The sequence below is a fragment of the Ochotona curzoniae genome, unplaced genomic scaffold (assembly GCF_017591425.1).
Source record: "Ochotona curzoniae isolate NIBS_2020 unplaced genomic scaffold, NIBS_Ocur_1.0 contig_908, whole genome shotgun sequence".
Lineage (NCBI taxonomy): Eukaryota > Metazoa > Chordata > Mammalia > Lagomorpha > Ochotonidae > Ochotona > Ochotona curzoniae.
In genome coordinates this window covers 6,858,862-6,880,030 of record NW_024466607.1, presented here as the reverse complement: position 1 = coordinate 6,880,030, position 21,169 = coordinate 6,858,862, and the positions used below count along the sequence as shown (strand labels likewise).

General features: G+C 42.2%; 1 protein-coding gene across 1 annotated transcript in view; it reads left to right on the top strand.

Annotated features, from left to right (window-relative positions):
* Positions 1-9,964, top strand: part of CCDC174 (coiled-coil domain containing 174) — a 44,482-nt gene extending 34,518 nt beyond the window's left edge. The window contains exons 9-15 of the mRNA XM_040995260.1: positions 301-478; positions 3,858-3,953; positions 4,920-5,062; positions 5,622-5,716; positions 6,446-6,575; positions 8,453-8,599; positions 9,364-9,964. Of these exons, the coding sequence (XP_040851194.1) occupies positions 301-478; positions 3,858-3,953; positions 4,920-5,062; positions 5,622-5,716; positions 6,446-6,575; positions 8,453-8,599; positions 9,364-9,662 (1,088 nt within the window). The 3' untranslated portion in view covers positions 9,663-9,964. The remainder of the gene's footprint in view (positions 1-300; positions 479-3,857; positions 3,954-4,919; positions 5,063-5,621; positions 5,717-6,445; positions 6,576-8,452; positions 8,600-9,363) is intronic.
* The last annotated feature ends 11,205 nt before the right edge of the window (positions 9,965-21,169 follow it).

Genomic DNA, 21,169 nt, shown 5'->3' with positions numbered 1-21,169 from the left:
CAGTCAGGTGCTGGAAAAGGACAGATGAAAAGGTAGAGGTATTAAAACAGGTCTGAGTAAGCCAGTGGTGTGCAACTAAGGCTGTCTTTAAAAAATGAAAGGCTGTGGGTGGAGCATGTGTGTGGTGGTCTGTTTACAGACCCTCTGTAGGTGCCACGGTGTTGCCGTGTTTCACAAATAGAGGTGTGAATTCATGAACTGTCAGTGGCTGGGGAGGCACTACACGATGAATGACGCTGCTTCTTACCAGTCTTATGTAGTATCACTCCTTGATGTTTGAAAATGATTTTTGTGTACTAGATGAGGAAGTGGAAGATTTGTACCTTGTGGATTTCACACAGAAGATCATAGACAAACGAAGAGAAATGGAAGCCTTGGGTGCCAAAAAAGAGTCTCAAAATACAGGAGAAAAGGACGATGATGAAGATATTCTTTCTGAAAAAGATCTGCCTCCTCCCCAGGATCCCAGTGAAGAATGGTTGGTGATATTGCAGAAAGAGCAGTCCTCTGACAGCACTGAGGATGTGCCAGTGCCTCTGTGTGGTCTCTGACCACTTTTCCTTATTTTTCCTGGGCTTTCTTTTTAAATATTTTATTTTACTTTTCATTTTGATGTATTTGAAGGCAGAGTACCAGACAGAAGTGTACTTTCTGGTCATTCACTCCCTATGCCTGCAGCAGCCTCTGATGGGCCAGGCTTATGCCAGAGGCTGGGGAGTCAGTCTAGGTCTCCTGTGTACGTGACAGAGACACAGCTTCTAGGAACATCACTTGATGCTTCCTAAAATGTGAATTAGTAGAAGGTGATTTTGGACAAAGAGCAAGAACTTGAACCCAGGCATTCTGACAGCATGCAGGCATCTCAAGTGATATTTGAATTCCTATGCTGTTGTGGGTTTTTTTTTTTTCTTTTGAGGTGCTTCTTTGGATTAGGTTAGATTAAATCGTTACCTATATAAAAACAGTGGGTCCAGTGCAGAAATCATGACAATGTTTATAAATAAGGGCTAAGCTCTTACTGTGTGCCTACTTCTGGGACAGACCCTGGGAGATCTGCACTGGTGACTGGTAAGCCTGGCTGTGTAAACAGGCCATGATCCTGTGTTAGCTGTACTGCTGCCTTGGACATGTCCTTGTTATCATAGAGATCTGTCATCTAGGATATGTCATCTCATTTCGAGCCAGGGGTCTCTGGCAGGGTCAGTTTTCTTCTGGTAGTGTCTTTAATTAAAAGGCTCATTACTGAAATTTTTTGAATTTTACTGTTGTGTAGGTAAGTGATAGGGATTAAAAGATAACAATATATCAATAAGCATAGAGTCCAGAATAAAGATATTCTTACAGATGTAGTGTCCCTTTTGACAAATACTGGGACCAGAATTATTTTGGGTTTCAGATTTTGTCATATTTGCATATATATAATGAGATTATGGAGATGGAACCCAGTTGTAAATAGGAGATTCATGTGTGTGTCATTGACATACATAGAACCTGAAAGGGATTTTATGCAATGTTTTCATTACAGCGTGTTTTTGACTGACATATTATGCATGAGGTTAGATGTGACATCATGTCGGTGTTCAAAAGATGCAATTTTGGAGCATTTAGATTTTCTTTACCTGCAACATGTTATTTAGAAAATTGGGCCTTGGGCAGTGCTGAAGTTACTGAGATGGACCAGTGTCCTGACACTTCCCTCTGCCTGTGGGAGCCCACCCATCCCCCTTCATGCCCAGACCTGCTGTTTGTGAGAGATAGCTGTTCTGAGCTCCTCACTACTGTTGGCAGCTCTTGGCCTGTGAGGCTGTGGTTCATCAGCTACAGAGAGCAGGCCAACTGCCGTGATGGGTGAGACCCCCAGATCGTTGTCCTCCTGAGCGTCCCCATTGGTTCAGGAGACACTTGGGATAAAACAAATGTCTTCTTCCGGTTGATTCCGTTCAGGGTAGCTATGTGGCTCCACGCTAAAAGAACCAAAAGAAAAGAACATCCACCATCTTTTGTTTAGTGTCTGCGTTCATCATTTCTTACTAAATGAGAGCTTGGTTGAATCCTGATATTATGTAATGCCCTTCCTGTTCTCTGAGTCTTAGCGTTGATTTGTTAGTGACACATGTCAGGCCTCATTACCTGAAACATAAATCGTTGAGGCCAACTTTTGGTAGTCCTCTATCCTGCTTAAAGTTAGTATGCGTTTCCCAAGCATGCAAATTCTCCCAGCGCCCTTTGACTACGGCATGGCTCTAACCCTCCTGGCATTAGCCTCATAAGAGTCAGCCCTTGTCGTTGCACTGCGCAGTAAGGCATCACCACTGGGTGCAGCAGCTGCCATCACACTCTTGTCAATGATTGTGTTAGAAAATCTCTTTGAAGTTTTAATGTTTTTTTAAAAACTTTTTTTTGCTTATTGATATGTCTGTCATTAAAAAATAATTTGCTGTTTGAACAGTTTGGAGTGCAGTTGAAGTTGTCACGTGATACCCTATGATGAAAAAGGAACCAGAGGGAGTTCTGGCTTTATTTTTTGTTTCTAAGTTAAGATTCAGAATTGTAACTGCTTGTAAAAGCATGTCCGTGCTCAAATCCCAGGTGGTGGAAAATTTCTCCTTAGAAATACTGTAAACAATTACACAGGCCATCTGGCCAGTTTTCTTTCCTTACTCATTTTTTGGGGGGAAAGCTATGAAAATGAGAAGAAAGAAATTCCTTTCTATAGTTGGAGGTTTTATTTCTTGTGATAATCAGCATTTAGACTATAGGAAGAATTAAAATCAGCTTTACTATTGAGGAAGGAAATTACTAACAAAAGTAATGGTACATATATGATAACAAAGGTTGTATGAAATTCCCAGCCATTAATTTTAAAAAAGCAAACACCTGTTGTATCACCATATAAAATAAGGTAGTTTTCACAAAAATATGTCCATGTTTCCTCCTGTGGAAAGTTGGAATTATTTTTGTGTGTGTCTGTCTTCTGTGTATCCACCTGCTGAATCATTTGGACAAGTGCAAGAAAAAGATGTGGCGCAGCCAGGTTTCTGGAACAGTAGATTAAGCCTGTCTGAGTAATGCCAGCATCCCATGTGAGCATCAGATTAAGTCCTGTGTGCTCTGTTTCTGATCCAGCTCCCTGCGGACATAGCTGGGGAAGCTGCAGAAGATGCCCAAATAATTGGGCCTCACGTGGGCAGCGTGGACGAAGCTCTAGGCTTTGGCTCCAATCGCAGTTGCTGCAGCCATTTGGGGTGAACCAAAGGGTTTTTGATCTCTGTGTAATGCTGCCTTCCACATAAATAAAATCTTTTAGAGAGGAAGGAAGGGGGAGGCAGGCATGGTGTGTGGTGTGGTATTTAGGTTCCTCCTAACTGAAGAGAGTCCAAAAAAATAGCGTAACTTCCATTAAGGATTTTTTCATTCATTGGGAAGAATTAGAAGAAAGAAGGAAGGGATAAATAGCGAGAATTGAGAAGGTTCTGAGGAACTGAGTAAGATGAGAATCTGAGAACCAGACAGTTAGGTTGCTGACAAAGTGTGTGGGATTGTCTCGGCTAGATTAAAGCAGTCCTCAGATTGCAGTGAAGCTCTATAAGGATGACTTGTCTTTGAACTCGGAAGCATAAGTGATCAGTTACTTTCTAGGGTTTCTAAAATTAAGATCTAAGGAAAGGCACAGTGAGCTTATTGTGCATCAGGTTTTCTTTGACAGAGCCCGTTTTCTTGCCAGCGGTGGTGGTCTCCCAGGTTGAGGGGTGTCTGGTAGTGAGGATTGTATTGATTCTTCACTGTGCACTGAGGTCTGAGCTCAGGGACCCATTTGTTATAATCAAGGTCTTCTTCACCTCTTATGTTTATTTCAGGGTGGATTACGTGGACTCACTGGGTCGATCCCGGCGCTGTATGAGAAAGGATTTACCAGATCTGCTGGAGATGGATAAAAATCTGCAAGGGAGACTGTAAGTATGGGATGGGAGGGCTGTGCCCAGCCTCGTATGTAGCCACATGGATTGTCATCTGGGAGATACTGTGTTATACTGACTGATCTCTGTTGCTCTACTTTTAATTTAGAAGAATGTTTATCAAAGCAGTTTTTAGTAGTTAGCACATGTACACGTGCAGGTGCAGATGATACAAGGAAAACCCAAGTGCATCCACACTAAGCACCTGCTGAGGGGCATGGGCGAAGCACTGTTCAGGTGGAGGGGTGTTTTCCCATAATCACAACTGTACAGTGAGCCTGGCACAAGCCAGCCTTTACGGAGAAAGGGCTTTGAGAAACATGCGCTTCGTCATCCCACAGGCAGATTAGGGATAGGGAGGCAGGTTAGAGCCATGTTGTTAGAGTGTATTCTCATGTATTTTTCATCATCTCACAATGAAATGAAGCATTGATATTCACAGTCCTTACATTTTTAAAGTAAGAGCTTTAGAATTCCATTTTTCTCTGGGTCCTAAAACAAGCTGAAAAAATACATTGCCAGAACATCCCAAGGAATGAAATTACTCTTGAGATGGGAAACTTCTGTGTGAATGTTTTTGGAGAGTGCTCTGTGTCCGAGTGTTACAGACAGGCCTGAGTTGGGTGCAAAGAAAAGAGAGCAGGAACCTTGGCCACGTGCAAGGACAGAAGGCCCTGCTTGGGCCATAGCGTTAGGCGCTTCATGCCCTGGATGAGAGGCTGAAGAAGGCCCTGCTTGAGCTAACCCCCATCGAGCCCTCGAGCTGGATGTGGGAAGGAAAATTCTTTGTCTAGAGAAACAAGGCAAGATTCCATCTGCTCAAGTAACGATTAAAATGGCTGATATGTTAGGTCTGAACCATCTTCTTTATTAAATAGTGTTCTTAAGTTTCTTTTCCATGATGAAGCAAATGAAATTAATCACTGACAATTCACAGTCCTTACCTGAATGTTTTCCTTGTAGTTTCATCAGTCCTGCTAATGAAAAAACCTTATTATCTGAAGATATGAGAAAAGAACTTCAGCGCCAGCAATGGGAAGAAGAAGAACGGGAGGCTCTGAGAAGACCTATGGGGCCCGTTCATTATGAAGACATCCGGGAAAATGGTACTGTTATTTTCTTGGGCTTTTTACGTCTTTTTATATAAATTTATTGAACGAATGACAAGCACAAAGAGGAGTAATCATTAAGCAAAAGCTCTAACATAGACTCTTCTGGTTCAGAAAGTTAAAATAGCTCCTTTACTTTTTCTTAATTCTTTTATTTTGATTGTCTTTACATAGTTGATTAGGGTACAAAGGGTCAAGGGCTACAGGAAAGTGGGTAAGACCATTCTTTCCACATTATATTATTATTTTTTTCTGTATCCGGTGTAAGGGTAGAAAAAAAAGGAGAAGTTCCACACTTTTTATCCTTAAAATTTCTATCCAAAAGTAGAGATAATCTGTGTCTTAAAAATTAGTGAATTTCATTGTATTACTTGCCAAAAAAAGTGAAAGCTGATTTCAGGGTTTTTTTTGTTTGTTTGCTTGTTTTGCTTTTGTTTGTTTTTTGTCTCCTGTCAAATAGTGTTATATTTCTTTTTGCTTTGATAGAAAATTTGGTTTGAGTATAGTTTCCTGATCAGGGTAATCTAACCTTCTGGATGTTGTTGAATTATTACAGAGGCCCGGCAACTTGGTGTTGGCTATTTTGCCTTTGCGCGAGACCAAGAGTTGAGAAACAAGCAAATGAAGACGTTGGAGATGCTGCGTGAGCAGGTATGGATGGTGCTCAGAGCTGATGCTCAGAAGGGTTTTGACAGTTTGGTTGTTGGCACATACAGCCATATTGATTAGAGTTAGAAATGAAAATTGGTCAAAATGCATTGTAGATTGCAATCGCTATAACATTTTGGTGTTTTAAACTTTAGCATTGGAACTGCTTGAAATACCCTGTGTGACTTTGGTATTTCAAATGTGGAACTTTTGGGAAGGTCTAAGAAAATAGAAAGCAATTAAGAAATGGAGCAGAATTGGATGGTTTTCCTGAAGGTTGGGGCTTCTAAGATGCTTTGTAAATTCATTCTTAAATTCATAAGCCTTCATTTGGGCTAATGTGAGAGAACTTCATAGATCTTAATTTTTCTGGATCCTCAAGATAGTTTCTTAGAAGTAGCATAAAAATTAGTGTTTTTATTTTTTATTTGTTTTGAATTTTATTTTTATTTGAAAGGCAGGATTACAGAGAGAAGGAGAGGCAGAGATTTACTCCCATAATGGCCACAGTGGCCAGAGTTGAGCTGATGCTGAGGTAATCTAAAGCCAGGAGCTCTCTGGGTCTCTGAAGTGGGCACAGGAGCCCAAGGACCTGAGCCATCCTCTCTGTTTTCCCAGGCCACAGTGCTGGCCTAATTAGTTTGTTTTTAAAAGAAAATTGTTTCATGTGTGTACCAGATATTATGGCTTTTTGTTTAAGTTAATAGTTTCGTAATTTCCTGTTTCTTTCAGACAACTGATCAGAGAACCAAACGAGAAAACATAAAGGAAAAACGAAAGGCTATGTTAGAAGCAAGACTCGCCAAACTTCGACAGAAAAAGATGAAAAAATCCAAAGAAGATGGAGAAGAAGAAAGTAGAGGTATATTCTGGCTTGAATTTTCAAAACTTCAAAAGGGAAAACTGTAGATATTTCACTCAATGGAGATGGTAATAGAGGAATTAACCCTTCATTTTTGCCTTTTGAGTAAGTGGTTGACAGTTAAGGTACTGCTAGGTGTAAATTGTGTTACTAAAATGATTCAGTTTCATAGTTCAGTATTTTGGGGCATAAGTCAGGATGTTAACAGTCTTGGATTGCTCCTCAGATCCAAGTTTCATAACTTAGAGATAAGTTGTTTTAAGCTTACATGTGTTAGTCTTATTTTGCTAGGGCTATATAGTTTTCTGGTTTTTTTTGTTTGTTTATTTGTTTTTAAGATTTATTTTCCTTGAAAAAGTTTAGAGAGAGAAGCAGGGAGAGTAGAGAAAGATCTTCCATCTGTTGAATCACTCCCCAGATGATTGCAATAGCCAGAATTGGGCTGATCTGAAGCTCGGAGCCAGGAGCTTTCTTCTCTGTCTCCAACATGGGCACAGGAGCCCAAGGCCTGGAGCCATCCTCCATCACTTTCCCAGGCCTTTAGCAGGAAGAGGAATCGAAAGTGGAGCAGCTGAGAACTTGAACTGGAGCCCTTACAGAATGCCAGAGTTACAGATCGGGAATTAGTAGGCTACAACACTGTGCTGGCTCTAAGAGCTGTAGTTTTTAATTGGTTATTATATATTCATTTTCTCTTAAAATATTCACAGTATCAGAAATTAAAGTTTAAAAAACAAATAAACAAACTTAGATCTCTGACTATAGATGATAGCACACCAGACCTTACCAAGAAATTGTGTTGCAGAAGTTGGCAATTTGTGATTGTAAATGCTTTGGTAGCAGTTGCTTTTAACAGGAATAGAGGCTAAACTATGTAACAGATAGATATCTACATAGAATGGTTAACCTGCTGAGAAGCTATGTCTAATACTTCAAAAGCCAGTGTGTGGGTGTTAAGACAGATCTCACTCTGTCCTCTGTGGCCATCCAGTTCAGTATTGCTATTTCTGTCTCTCTAGAGTGTTGCTATCATTTTTGGTCAGTGCTTGCTTCCCAGCCTCTGTTAATGTTCTAGCTTGGGGGAAGAGGGGGCGACATTTAGCTTCCTTTACCAGACACATGGAGAGCTCCGTGTCCTCAGCCCACCCATACTTGCTGGGGAAGCTGGTGACTTCCAGCAAGGTGGCTGTGAAACTGATTTAAACTTGGGGATGTGAATTTACCAGAGGGAAAAGGATTGTAGAGAGTAAGGGACATGTAGGAGGCTCTCTGCCTGTCACTAAGTCAGGGACCATGTCTAATCTCTGAACAAAACTTGTTCAGCTTTGTAAAGAAACCAGGAACATTTGGACATTTGAAAATAGTTTTGTTTTATATAAATTTTGTGCCTATGACATGTAAAAGCTGTATGTATTATCTCCTAAACATCTGATATTTCCAGAAGAAAGTGATACCACTGTGTTTATTAAAAGCTTATTTTCCTTTAAACTTTTGAAGTATAACCAGAATTGAAGAGATGCAGCTCTTTGTCACTTCAACTCTTGCTTTGTCCTTTGTGATTGTTACTTTAGTGAACTTCGGGTTTCTGATCTTTAGATTATTCATTTGGGGAGAACAGAGATGTGAAATTCATCCAACCTTGAGTTTGAATCCTGGCTGTTATCAGTTTGTATCATTGTGTAAGATTTTCACAAGAATTACGTGGTACTGCTGACAAAATAATAATGTAAATTTAGTAGTACATAATCTCTGCCTGGGACATGATAGATAGTTGTTCAATAAGTATTTATTACTATCTTCCTTTTAGGATTGGCTTTTTTTTCTTTAATAATCTTAAGCTTTATTAAAATGCTGTATTGTTTCCATACAATAAATAGATGGAGATGCTGCTGAGCCTTTGGCCCTGGAACCAGAGCCGACTCCACATCCTGTTGCCCAAAGCAGCAAAGTAGAAGTCATTGTCCAGGAGAGGAAGGACACCAAGCCTGGGGTGCCGCATGTGCGGGAGTGGGACCGCGGCAAAGGTGAGTGGGGTGGCCTCGGAGGCCTGATGCCCTTCCGGTAAAAAGGCACTGCAAAGGGTGTCCTTTTTCCAACTGTGATTTTCAGTGGGTGATTAGATGCTGAAACAACACACTAGATTCTTGAACTTGCGCCTCCATATCCACACCAGTTGTTTGTGTTAATGAAAGACCAGTGTCTTGGGTTTTTTAGAAGCACCTGGTGTAGTTTTGGTATCCTTCTGCCCTCATGTGATTTTAAAGCTTTGGAATGCTGCTTTTCAGGAACCCACTTTAAAAGTTTTAACGTTAACAGGGACAGGTGTTATAGCACAGCATGTTAAACTGCCACTTGAAATGTCTACATTGCTTATTGTAGTTGATTCTTACCACTGCTTCCCATCCTGGTTCCTGTTAATGCATTCAAGGAGTATCACAGGACAGCTTAAATGCCTAGTCCACCGACATCCTCTTGGAAACACATGGAATTCTAGGCTGAGCTTCTGCCTTCACTTTCCCATGTGGGTGACAGGGTCCCAAACATTTGGGCCATCTTCTGCACTTTTCCCAGGCTCTTAGCAGGGAGCTGAGTTGGAAGTGGAGCAGCCAGGATGTAACACTGTCGCTAATGGACAACACTGGCTCTGGAGGTAGTGACTACCTGCTATGCCACAATGCTGACTCCGTGGAGTGGCTTTAAGAAAAATGTGCAGCAACTGAAAAATAGTAACAGTAACTCAGTTGATTTATTCATTGGTTCTGATAGCAGTCTTTCTTGTTTTCACTAGACTTTTCCTTTGGATATTGGACCAAGAAGCAGTCGGAGCTCCGGGCTGAAAGAGATCCTGAGTTTGCTCCACCTTCAGATTACTTTGTGGGTCAGAAGAGAACTGGTGCTCTGGGCAGCCAGACATGGAACAGACCTGGAGCAGCACCGAATGACACTTGGCAGCACTCTGGCCAGAGCGAGGAACCTAGCTCTTCACAGGCGTCCTCCACTCCTGCCCCCACAGGCCCACAACAAACCTCCCCAGTTACATTCCAGACTCTGGATGATATGATATCATATTATAAACAAGTGACATGAGCTTATAGAGGCTTGTGACTTGGTTTGTACTGGTGATGGTGCCTGCATCTCCCAAAGGGGAAAGACATACTTCTAGGGATGGAACGGGGCCTTTGTCCTTTTGTGCTTCTCGTGGAAGGCATAGACTTGAGGTTGGGCTAATCAGCAAGGAGGGCAATGATGATGCTGTGGGAATTCTTTGGCCACTAGCTGTTTCTTTCCTTCTAATTGGAGTTGGGCCACACTCATCTTGAGGTTCACATGGTACAGTGTAGTAATATTCTCTAAAGTTTGACATGGAGTTTATAATCCTGTCAGTTTCATGCAACTCCTATGATATGAATTTTAGGATTCCTTCACATTCCTGTTACAAATGTTGACATGCAGGTTTCTTTATTCCAAGAATTCAGCTTCTAGGTCAACCAAAGGAACAAAGCTCAGGAGGAATTGTTGCCTCTAATATGGTGGCAAATGATGGTCCCCTGGCTGGGAGGCACAGTGACCTAGTGTCCAAGAGGTGCTGGTTCAGGTAGAAGAGCAGTCATGTTTGAAAGGATAATGAAAACCAGAGAGGAATACTTTGTAATCCAGAAAGGTAGAAATTGCAGGTATGTACTTACTTTTATTGTGACACCATGCTGTTGTCTACACGCCCATACACAGCTTGGTCAGGACTGATTCTCTTTAGTTGCGACTGTTAAAGCTTTTGAGCTTTACCTGCCTCCTTCCCCCATCAGCTGTGCTTGGGACTTGTATTTTTATGAGCCTGACATGTAATCTGATTTGGTTTAGACTTGGGACTATGCAGAGCAGGGCAAAGTGGCTTTGCATCCTGAATCCAAGGAAGTGGGTGCTGAGGGCTCGAGAAGGATGGCAGTGTGCGAGAGTACCACCCTGTCCTCTGTGACTGCACTTCAGAGTCTCCCCATTACATCTGTAGATGAATAGAAGGGAGCTGCTTGCTAGGTGCTCGTCCAGCTCCCGGGCTGGCGAGTCATGTGGGCAGATGGTTGTACATGTCCTTGCAGTGCTGTCATGAATGGAAAGGAGTGAGGGAAGAAGCTGACATTGAATCTATGGCGATACTGTCTCCATTCCCACTACACTGTTCTGTCAGTATTAGTGCATCCTGTCTCATTCCAGATAACACACAAGCTTGGAGTAGATCAAAGTTCATTGAATTGAAGTGGCAGGTGTGGGACTTAATTATGTTTTCTTTTTTCTTTAAGATTTATTTTGATTGGAAAGGCAGATCAGATTTATGGAGAAAAGAACAGAAAGATGTTCCATTGCTGGTTCACTCTCCAAGTAGCCACAGTGGCTGGAGGTGAGCCAGTCTGAAACCAGGAGCCAAGAGCTTCTTTCAGGTCTTCCCCCACATGGGTGCAGGGTCCCAAGGCTTTGGGCTATCCTCGACTGCTTTCCCAGTCAATTTGCATGGGAAATGGAGCCTCCGGGACATGAACCAGCACCCATGTGGGATCCTGGTGCACACAAGGTGACAATTTAGCTACTGAGTCATTGCACCAGGCCCAGTCATGATTTATATTTAACCTCCACATTCATGCTTTTTCCTAAAACCTTTGTCATATTTTTGCCTAAAAATCAAGCAACCTTTGACAGAAATCCTGAGCAACCTTTGACAGAAATCCTGAATTTTTAAACACTTAGCTCTGAAGTGTCAAGTGAAGGCAAAGTTTCCAGTTCTTTAATTTGTTTTATCAGCATAATCAGATAGCTACCTGTTGTAATAAACACATTAAAACCAACTAACCAGCTCTTTCTCTTTTGCAGAAAGTGCCAAGGTGATCCAATAATTCACGTGGAAATGTAAGGGCCCAAATAGCCAAACAGTATTGAAGAACCGAGTTACAAGACTCAACTTCCTGCTTTCAAGACTTAACACAGAAGTATTCCTAATTGTAGTATTGGCCTACAAACAAATTTATAAGTGGAATATAGTTGAGAGTCTAAAATTAAACCTGTACATCTCTGATGAGCTGATTTTTAACAGTGGTACCAAGAATATCCAGTAGGAAAAAAAAATTAGTCTCCAACAAATGGCTCAGGGACAGCCATGCCAAAGAATGTATCTGGAGTTTGACAGCATGGCATATACAATTCAGTTTAAAATGGATCAGAGCCCTAAATGTGAGAGCCAAGACTGCAAAGTCAATTGAATAACTTGTATGACAAAGACACAGAGATAAAAAGTGAAATCTGGCATATTAAAAAGAAGAAAATAATGTAAGAAAAAATGGGAAGAAGGAAGAGAATGAGTAAAAATTTTGTCTGGTAAAACAGGAGGACAGATTGTGGATAAGATGATGGAGTAGCAAGGAACAGACTTGGAAGACAGCAAGGCAGGACGAACAGCTCATGAATGTGGAGGTCAGTGGTCGAAGAACCAGTGCAGAGCTTTCTGGGTGGGTTGTGAAACAATTGTACGTGGGCTCCTGGTCACTGTTGACTGAGCTGTAAGTCATTCTCTGTGGAGCTATAGGCTATAAATGTTTTTCTGATTCCCACATCATACCATAAATTGAGTTTAGTGGTTTTTGTTGTTGTTATTTTAATATTTATTTATTCAGAAGAGTTACAGAGAGGGAGAGAGAATCTTCCACCCACACTAGTTTAATTCCAAGGTGGCTACAAATGACTAGGGCTGGGCCAGTCCAAAGCCAGGAGCTTCATCCAGGTTTTCCACCTGATTGGTAGGGACCCAAAACACATGGGCCATATTTTGCAATGACCAGGTCATTGGTCATGAGCTGGATTGGAAGTGGAGCAGTTGGGGCATAAACCAGCACCCATATTGGCTCCTAGCATCGCAGGCTTAACCTGTAGTTCTACAACATCAGCCCTGTTTTCAGTGTTTTGAGTTCTGTTATATCCTCTCTGTTCCAGACTCAGACTTACAGTATTGTTCAACATCACTGTCTTTTCTAACAGACCTGCTTTGTGCCAGTGTGTCCAGCAGATGGCTCTTAGCAACTATGTTTAAAAAGTGAAGTTAAGGGTCTGGTGCCGTGGCTCATCTTTACCTCGCAAGATCTAGGATCCCATATGGGCACCAGTTCATATTCCAACTGCTCCACTAACCATATAGCTTCCTGCCTGCGGCCTGGGAAAGCAGTAGAGGATGATGGCTCAAGGCCTTGGGATCCTGTACCTGCGAGGGAGACCCAGAGAAAGCTCCTGGCTCCCAGCTTCAGATTAGCTCAGCTCCAGCTGTTGTAGCCATTTGGGGAGTGAACCATCAGACAGAAGATCTTTGTTTCTTCTCAAAAATCTGCCTTTCTAATAAAAATTAATCTTTAGAAAGAAGGTGAAATTAACTTTAGGAATATATTTTCTTCAGTCTAGGAGATTCAAAGTATTTCAGCAGACAATCAGAACGCAGAAATTATGAATAGATCTTTCTGTGTTTGGAATAGGTATCTTTCTGTTTGGATAGTAACTTTTCGTCAGGAATACCTGCTTTGTACCTAGGTAGCATAAAACACTTGGAAAAGTAGATTCCTACCCAAACTGCTCCAAACATACTTAAATATAAACAAACAACTCATGAGAGTATCCTATTTTAAATCTAGATGAATGAGATTAGGTTTAGTTCTTTAGTCACACTAAACTTGGTTCAGGTGCTTAGGGGTATGCACATTTAGTGCTGCAGGCTGGGAAGTAGCATAGCTCTTGGTGACCCTACTTCACACGGTCTCCCAACTAGACGCTAGAGGATTGGCCATACATTGTTCACAGGTGTGCATTAGCCTTTGGGAGATTCTCTGCCAATGATAGACTTGGGAGCAAACAGTGCCAGATATCTCTGAGGAGAACATGGCTATTTATTCATAATATTGTAGCACTAAGAAATGTTTTAGAGTGAAGTTTTATCTTCATGATAACCTCTCCTTTAGACTTTTGTGTGTTTTGATATACTCCATTTGGATTGACTCAGTAAATCACTGTGTTTACTTGTCAAAATCCCAAAGGAACACATTCAAATCTGTTACCCAGGAGATTGCTATTGTGTTTAGTTATATATTTGTTACAGTTGTCTAGGATCGTTTCTTCCCTCTGAAAACCAGCTTTCATTGCACAAATGCTGTTTAGCTGTCTGATGACCTGTAAGATGAGGCAATAGAATTTAGAATTTGAGCAGGGAAGGCTACTGGTCTTTACAGTTACACAACATCTAATAGCCAGGCCATGTGTATGTTTCCTTTGAAGCCAGTCAGTTGAGCAACATTGGTTGTATTTCAAGCAGTTCATGAAAAACTACCTGACTGAAGTAAGTGATGGTAATTGGAAAGAATTTGTTGACTCACTTGTGCTTGAGTGAGGGCAGATGAAAGGCCCCTTGGTCATCTACCTCGTCTGCCCGCCAGTGGCTGATAGGTTTGGCTGGTATAAGTTGTGGACATGTAGCCTTCGTGCCTGCTGTGTGTGCTGATGGATTGGTGTTAGTGTCTAGGAAAAACGACCAATCAAAATGTTCAGTTGAATTACTTAACATTTTTATTGAAATGTGTTACCAAAGCCTAGGATTAATGAGTATATGTTAATATATCCCAGAGTATATTTGTAGGTGTTTGTAGATAGGAAATGTGTTTTTAAAGGTATAGAAGTTACCAGATAATTGATTTCTTCCTTATACTCAACAGCTGCTTTATCCAGTGTATTTCTAACTGTCATTATCTCCCCAGCTCTGAGAACATACACGGTTAGTGGCATTTTGGCCTAATTTAAGCGTTTTCCCTGGGGTATATTGTATCTTTTTTTGTCCTTCAGTGGTTCTTATAGGAATTAAGTTTCCCATTGGATTGTCTGCTTTTCATTTGCCCCACCTTCACATGCAAGATCATAGTTATTCAGGGCCCTTTTTTTAAAAGCAGTAGTAAGCCCTGCTAAGCCTGGGCCTCAAGTGTTGTAAAACTCGTGCTGCTCTCTGTGGAACACGTGTTTTTCTGTCTTCTGTCTGAAAACAGACTTTGTTTTCAAAATTGTGGCTCTTTCAGTTTGCAGTATATATAGGTTCTTACTATTATTCTCCACTTTATTCCTTGTTTTTTTCCTCTTCATCAGACTTTTTTTTTTTAAGGTTTATTTTTATCAGAAAGGCAAATTTTATATATAGATAAGGAGAGATACAAGGAAAAGGTCTTCCATCGCTGGCTCACTCCCCAAATGGCTGCAGTTGCCAGAGCTGAGCTGATTTGAAGCTGGGTGCCAGGAGCTTCTTCCGTTTCCCAGGTAGGAACAGGGACGCAAGGATTTGGGCTGTCTCTGCTGCTTTCCTAGGCTGTAAGTAGGGAGCTAGATGGCAAGTGGAGCAGTTGGGACGCCAACTGGCACCCATATGAGATTGTCAAGCTTGCAGCCTTTCTAAAACAGCTGCTCAGTTTGATTATTGCCTCATAGTTGATCAGAGGGGCACATTTCCTTGACTTCTGCACAATTTACCTACTGGCAATGGAATAATCATAGACATCAGGGAGTTTGTCTTAACAAATATATCTTGACTCAAGTACCTTCCCTCTCGTTTTTAAATGTTTGTTACTTATTTTCTTCTGGAAAATGTAGAGAAACAGAGAGGTTTTTCCATCCAGTGTTCACTTCCCAGCTGCCAGCAACAGAGCTGGGCTAGGTTACCTGCAGGAGTCTAGAGCTTCATTTGGGTCTTTCATGTGGGTGGCAGGAGGCCAGGCGCATGAGCTGTCTGTCCTCAGCTGCCTCCTGGGATGCATTGCTAGCCAGCTGGATCAAAAGCGAGAAGCAGGGAGTCTGGTTAGTGCTGCTATATGGAATGCTCCACAAAGTCTGTTCTTTGTCTTGGATAGCCTTTCCAGAAGTGGGATCACTGTATCAGTGAGGTGTTCCTTTTGATAGTTCGTGATGGATTTTGTCACGTCACTGGGACCAGTTGATACTACAAGTGAATCTCCCTGGTGGAGGATCCAAGTGATTTCTCAGGGACAGATGATCAGCATGTTTCCGACCTGTGTTACACATATACATGGCCTGAAGTTCAGTTCAATCCTCTGTACTGCCCCTGCTTCTCCTTACTCCGAGATCAACATCTGTTCCTTAAAAATCAGCCCTTTTATTTTTCTCTCTGCTTTGACAATTCAAGAGCCAGTCCAGACACTTAGATACTATATGATCAAGAGGACAGCACTGGACCTGGTGCAGTGGCTCAGTTGGCTGATCCTCCCCTTGCAAGCTCCTTAGTGCCATATGGACACCAATTCATGTCCTGGATGCTCTGTTTCCCATCCAGCACCCTGGTTGTGGCCTGGGGAAGGAGCAGACTGGCTCAAAGCCTTGAGACCCTGCACCAACTTGGGAGACTCAGTAGCAGCTCATGGCTTCTGAGCTTTGGATAGGCTCTGCTCTGGTCATTGCAACCATTTGGGGAGAGAACCAGTGGATCGTTCCCTCTGTCTCTCTCTCTCTGTAAATCTGCGTTTACAGATAGAAATATAATTACACTTTTATCATAGGTCAGAAAACGAAGTGGCCTGGAAATCTGACATGTTATGAAAGTTTACATCTTTATTTATTTCATTAAATATTACACATTTTTAAAAAATTATTTTTGATGATTACATAGTTAAGAAGGATGCATGCCCATATGGACCCTTGATTAGGATGGGAAGGGTCAAGGAATACGGAAAAGTTGATGAGATTGTTGTTTCCAATTTTCTTTTTCTTCATCCTGTATCTGGGGGGAGAGGGAAAAGTAGGGGAGAAGCCGCACTCAGCATCCCAACTGCATCAGTACCCAGGGTTGGGAGTTGGCCACCCGATGTCATCCCAGGGTCCCAGTGTGGAGCGTACTCGAGAGTACTCCTCAGGTGGTTGTGAGAGTTCTGAAATACTGTTGATTTCATTGCTGCAAAGATGAGGAAATCTTTCCAAGGTCCGTTGGCTGGCATAGTCCACCTTAGAGTCTCCATTCGCCCAGATATTTGCTGTCAATACTTAGCTGGGGTAGTTGTCCAAACTCTTTCCACCAGGGAAGCTATGGTGCTAGATGTCCTTTGCAAGCCCCAATGGACTGCCATATCCCCCACGTGCATGTGGACATGCCGTCCACTGCACCATCTTCAGCAGCTGAGGAGGCCCAATTCTTACGCATGCACTCTACAGGCAGACCACAGGTCCTGCGATTTTCCCTGTGGTTGGAATTTTGAGTCCAGTAGTTCAGTTTCAGAGTTCCCCAGAGAAACCTTGTCTGAGGTGACTCCAGGCCTGATTGTTGAGCGAGCCAGCTAGTATAACATCTGGCTCACTCCATCACCCAGATCAGCCTACACACACGCACACACACTGGTGTTTGCTGTTGCTGGATTTTTCTGTCTCCAGCCCCATTCTCTTTCAAGCCAGTGGATGCTGTGGCCCAGCTCAACCCTGTCTACCACACTCTCAGCCCTCCTATACACTAGTTGGAACTGCAGCCCAGTCAGAGCAACCCTTAGTAACCCTCAAGCTCACTGGTGGGAGCTGCATCCCATCAGGGCTTTCCAGTTTAAAAAAAAAAAAAAGTCAGTATTTATGAATCTTCCCAATCCTATCCTCATGACTTTCATTCAGTGTCCTATCTAGTCTTGAACTTGCTCATAGTTAGCACTTGGATGTTTGTGTTGGGACTCACTGCCCTGAAAAATGATTGTGACTGAGAAGCAGGGAGAATGAGAAACGGACAGTAGCGTAGCAAAGAAAGGCAAGACCAGGCAATCTAAAGAAGCATGGTTTTACTTCAGGTGTGTAGTTGTGTACATTTCATTGTAACATGTTTGTAGATCAGGCTTAGGAGAGGGAAGAAAGCAACACTCTTCTAACAATCTGTACCCCAAATTTTCCCTTAGCTTCCTTTTTAAAAAATGTAATATTTATTTATTTATATTTGAAAGTCACATAGAGAAGATCTTCCATCTTCTGGTTCACTCCCCAAATAGCCACAATGGCCAGAACTGGGTTGATATGAAGCTGGAGCCAGGAGTTTTTTCCGGGTCTCCCATGTGGATGCAGGATCCCAAGGATTTGGATCATTCTCTGCAACCTTTCCAGGCCATAAGCAGGGAATTGGATAGAAAGTGGAGCAGCTGGGACATGAGCCAGAGCCCATATGGGATGCTGGTACTTGCAGGCAGAGGATTAGCTTACTAAGTCATCACGCTGGCCCCCTTAACTTGCTTTCTTACAGGTACCCTTGGTTTTCCCAAGGCCCTTTGAGGACTTTCCTCCTTTTCCTCCATGTTCTGCTTGCATCTCACTTAGATGACCAGCAGTTTTCTTTATCTGTGCCTTCTAATTACCCTTGTAGGTGCACATGGGAGTGGAAATTTCTTTTTTGACTATGGGCAGAAATCAGGGTAAGTGGGAGCTGCTCCCCTTGCTGGCACACCCTGAGAACCCTGAACATCTGCACACTCTTTCCCTCCGTGATTCCTTCCATTCTGTGCCACTGCCACAGGCCACTTCATAGCCCAGAGTCCTCTTTTGCTTGCTTTTTGATGGCATAGGTATGGACGTGAACATTCCTGCTAAAAATAGATCTTTCTGTTAATGGGATTGCTTTTATTTTGAGAACTGGAGAATCAAAATGTTCAAATGAGGTATTTAGTGTTCTGGTGAAAACCAGTTACTCTGTCCTAATTTGATGTATATTGCTGTGTCTTGCAATCTTCAGTGTTTACACATCACCTGCAAGGTCAAATCCATGCTTGAAACCCTGCCTGGTCCCTTCCCTCCCCCAAGTCTCTAACCTGGGGCTGCATCTAGTCACTTCCTACACCACAGGCTAGGCTGAAGGATGCCCTGGGCCTGTGTATGAAGGTGTGCTGAGCACCTGCATCACCTGTCCTTTCCTTGGGTCAGTTGGACTTTTATGGTCTGGAAGTGGAGCAGTCAGAATGTGAACCGGTGCCCATATAGGATGCTGGTGCTACACTATATCACCAACTCTTAACAATATTTTGAGGCCACTTTCCCAGCTTCACCTACTCTTCTGCCCCAGACCCTCTGGACCACACCTTCCTGAGGTGTTTGCAGTCCTGAAGCTCCATGCATCACACATGTCCGTTAACTGTACATGCGCTTCCTTTGCCTTAGGAGACTAATCCTGTCTGCCAAGGAACTTCTTTCTTATCTTTTGGGTCACCCTCAAAGTTTGTTTCATGAGCCAGTGCTACTTCCTTATAACTTCTTTCTTTGGGTATCAGTGTTTCAGTGGCCTTTACATTTTTTTTTTAATGTGACACTTAAATATAATGAGTCAGTTCTATAACTCTGTTCTTTCTCTTATGAGCTATTCAAGGCAAGAGAGAAGTTGGAGAGATGAAGTAATGGATGACAATAATAGGTGGAATGTAAGAAAGTGGGAAGTGATGATTTAATCTGGCTTGCAGTCAGTTATAAATAATGTTTGATGGTAGGAAAAGAAATCAATAAAGTGGCTTACAGATACTAGGAGTTCATTCTCCAGAGTGAAAGAAGTGTAAAGATGTTTGGTTAAGTAAGTGAGGATGCCACAATGTTATCTGAAACGCTAACTCTACAGATCTGTGTGGTTACTTTTTTTTTTTTTTTAACATGGGCTGTTTTTTGCTGATTCACTCCCCAAGTGCCTGCAGGGACTCTGACTGGACTAGCCTGAAGCCTGAGGTTGGGAACTCTGTTCCATTCTATCACATGAAAGTTAGGGACACAACTACTTGAAACATCACTTGTTATGTCTCAAGGTCCACATCAGCAGGAAAGTGAGTTCAGAAGCTGGACTTGGGTGTGAAACCCAGGTACTGTGTTATAGGATACAGCATCTTACCCACTAAGCTGAAGCTTGTCCCATGTGTGGCCACATTTATTGCATGCTTCCCTCTTCAAGGAAACCTCAAGGCTTAAAATGACTTTAAGCCATAGCTATCAAATTCATTCCAAACGTGAACAGCAAAAGTGGGGTCCAGTACAGTAGCCTACTGGCGAAAGTCCTCACCTTGTATGCACGAGGACCCCACATGGGTGCTGGTTCCCAACAGCCCTGCTTCCCATCCAGCTCCCTGCTTGTGGCCTGGGAAAGCAGTCAAGGACGGCCCAAAGCCTTGGGATCATGCACCGACATGGGAGACCCAGAAGAAGTGCCTGGCTCCTGGCTTCAGATTAGCTCAGCTCTGGCCGTTGTGGCTACTTAGGGAGTGATTCATTGGATGGAAGATCTTTCTCTCTCTCCCTCCTATCTGTACATCTGCCTTTCCAATAAAAATAATCACACACAAAAAAAATCAAAAGCACTTTTCCCAGGAATGCAGCCTCCTTTTAGAAGATTTCTGAGGGTCCTCTACCCAGAAACTTCCATCTTTATTTCATTTTAGTTATATAGTCATCTTTATCTATACAGTCATCTTCAACCTATGTAACATAGGTTATCTATACATTTAACAAAAAAGAGAATTTTTTTTTTAAAAATGACCTCTTGGTCTGAATACACATTTCTCCTAAGAAGATGTGTAATAAGCAGTAAGTGCATGGAAAGATGCACAGCAGCCTTAGTCATGAGGGAAGTGCAAGTCAAAGCCATGGTGAGTTATTGCTTCACCAACACCAGGATGACACTGGAATCAGCAACAGTATTGCCAAAGAGCTCCCGTGACATTGCTGGTGTGTAATGACCTGGAAAGTGATACAGACACTTGAGAAAACGGTCTGGAAGTTCCCCAAACAGTTACACATGGAAGGACCATTTGTCCCAGCAGTCCTACTAAGTATATACACGAGAGAATGAAAATGGACATCTACGCAAATATTGTTAAATGTTCAGAGGAGCGCAACGCATTATCACCCCAAAGTAGAAACATCTCAAAGATCCAGAAAATGTCACTAACAGGTTGTGACATACACATACGTTAGAATAGTATTCTGTCATAAAATGGAAGAAAGCATCAGTGCATTCTGCAACAGGTATGAATCTTATGAACGTTATACAACATGAAAAGAGCCAGTCACAGAGCCATATGATGTATAAGTCCACATATATGGGATGTCCAAGGAGGCAAATCTATAGAGATAGAAGTTGACCAGAGTAACGGTCAGTGATTGGAAACGGTAATGGTTTTCCCGTGGGGATGATGGAAATATTCTAAAACTAAATGGTGCTTTAGGTTGTACAATTTGAATATATTAAAAAACAGTAAAATCTGAATTGCATAGATAAGTATGTCTTTTATGTGTAAGATATATCTTCAAAATTAGCCTCAGAAAAATGGAGGAAGTTCCCAGATGAATTAACATCTAAGGAATATGTTAGCCATTGTCTCTACTTCATTTGAGTCCTGACTTAGAAATAAATCTGGCCTGCATGGTGAGGTGTAGTTGCCCAGATGGCCAAGATTGTGAGTGCTTATTTTGTACTGTAGATTCACGATTTCCAGAAATCAGTTATTTTTTGAGCCTGCAAAGAAGAGGAAGAGAGATGATAGGGGTCATTAAACAGATGTAGGGATCACTTTATTCAGAGCAGCGGAGTGTTG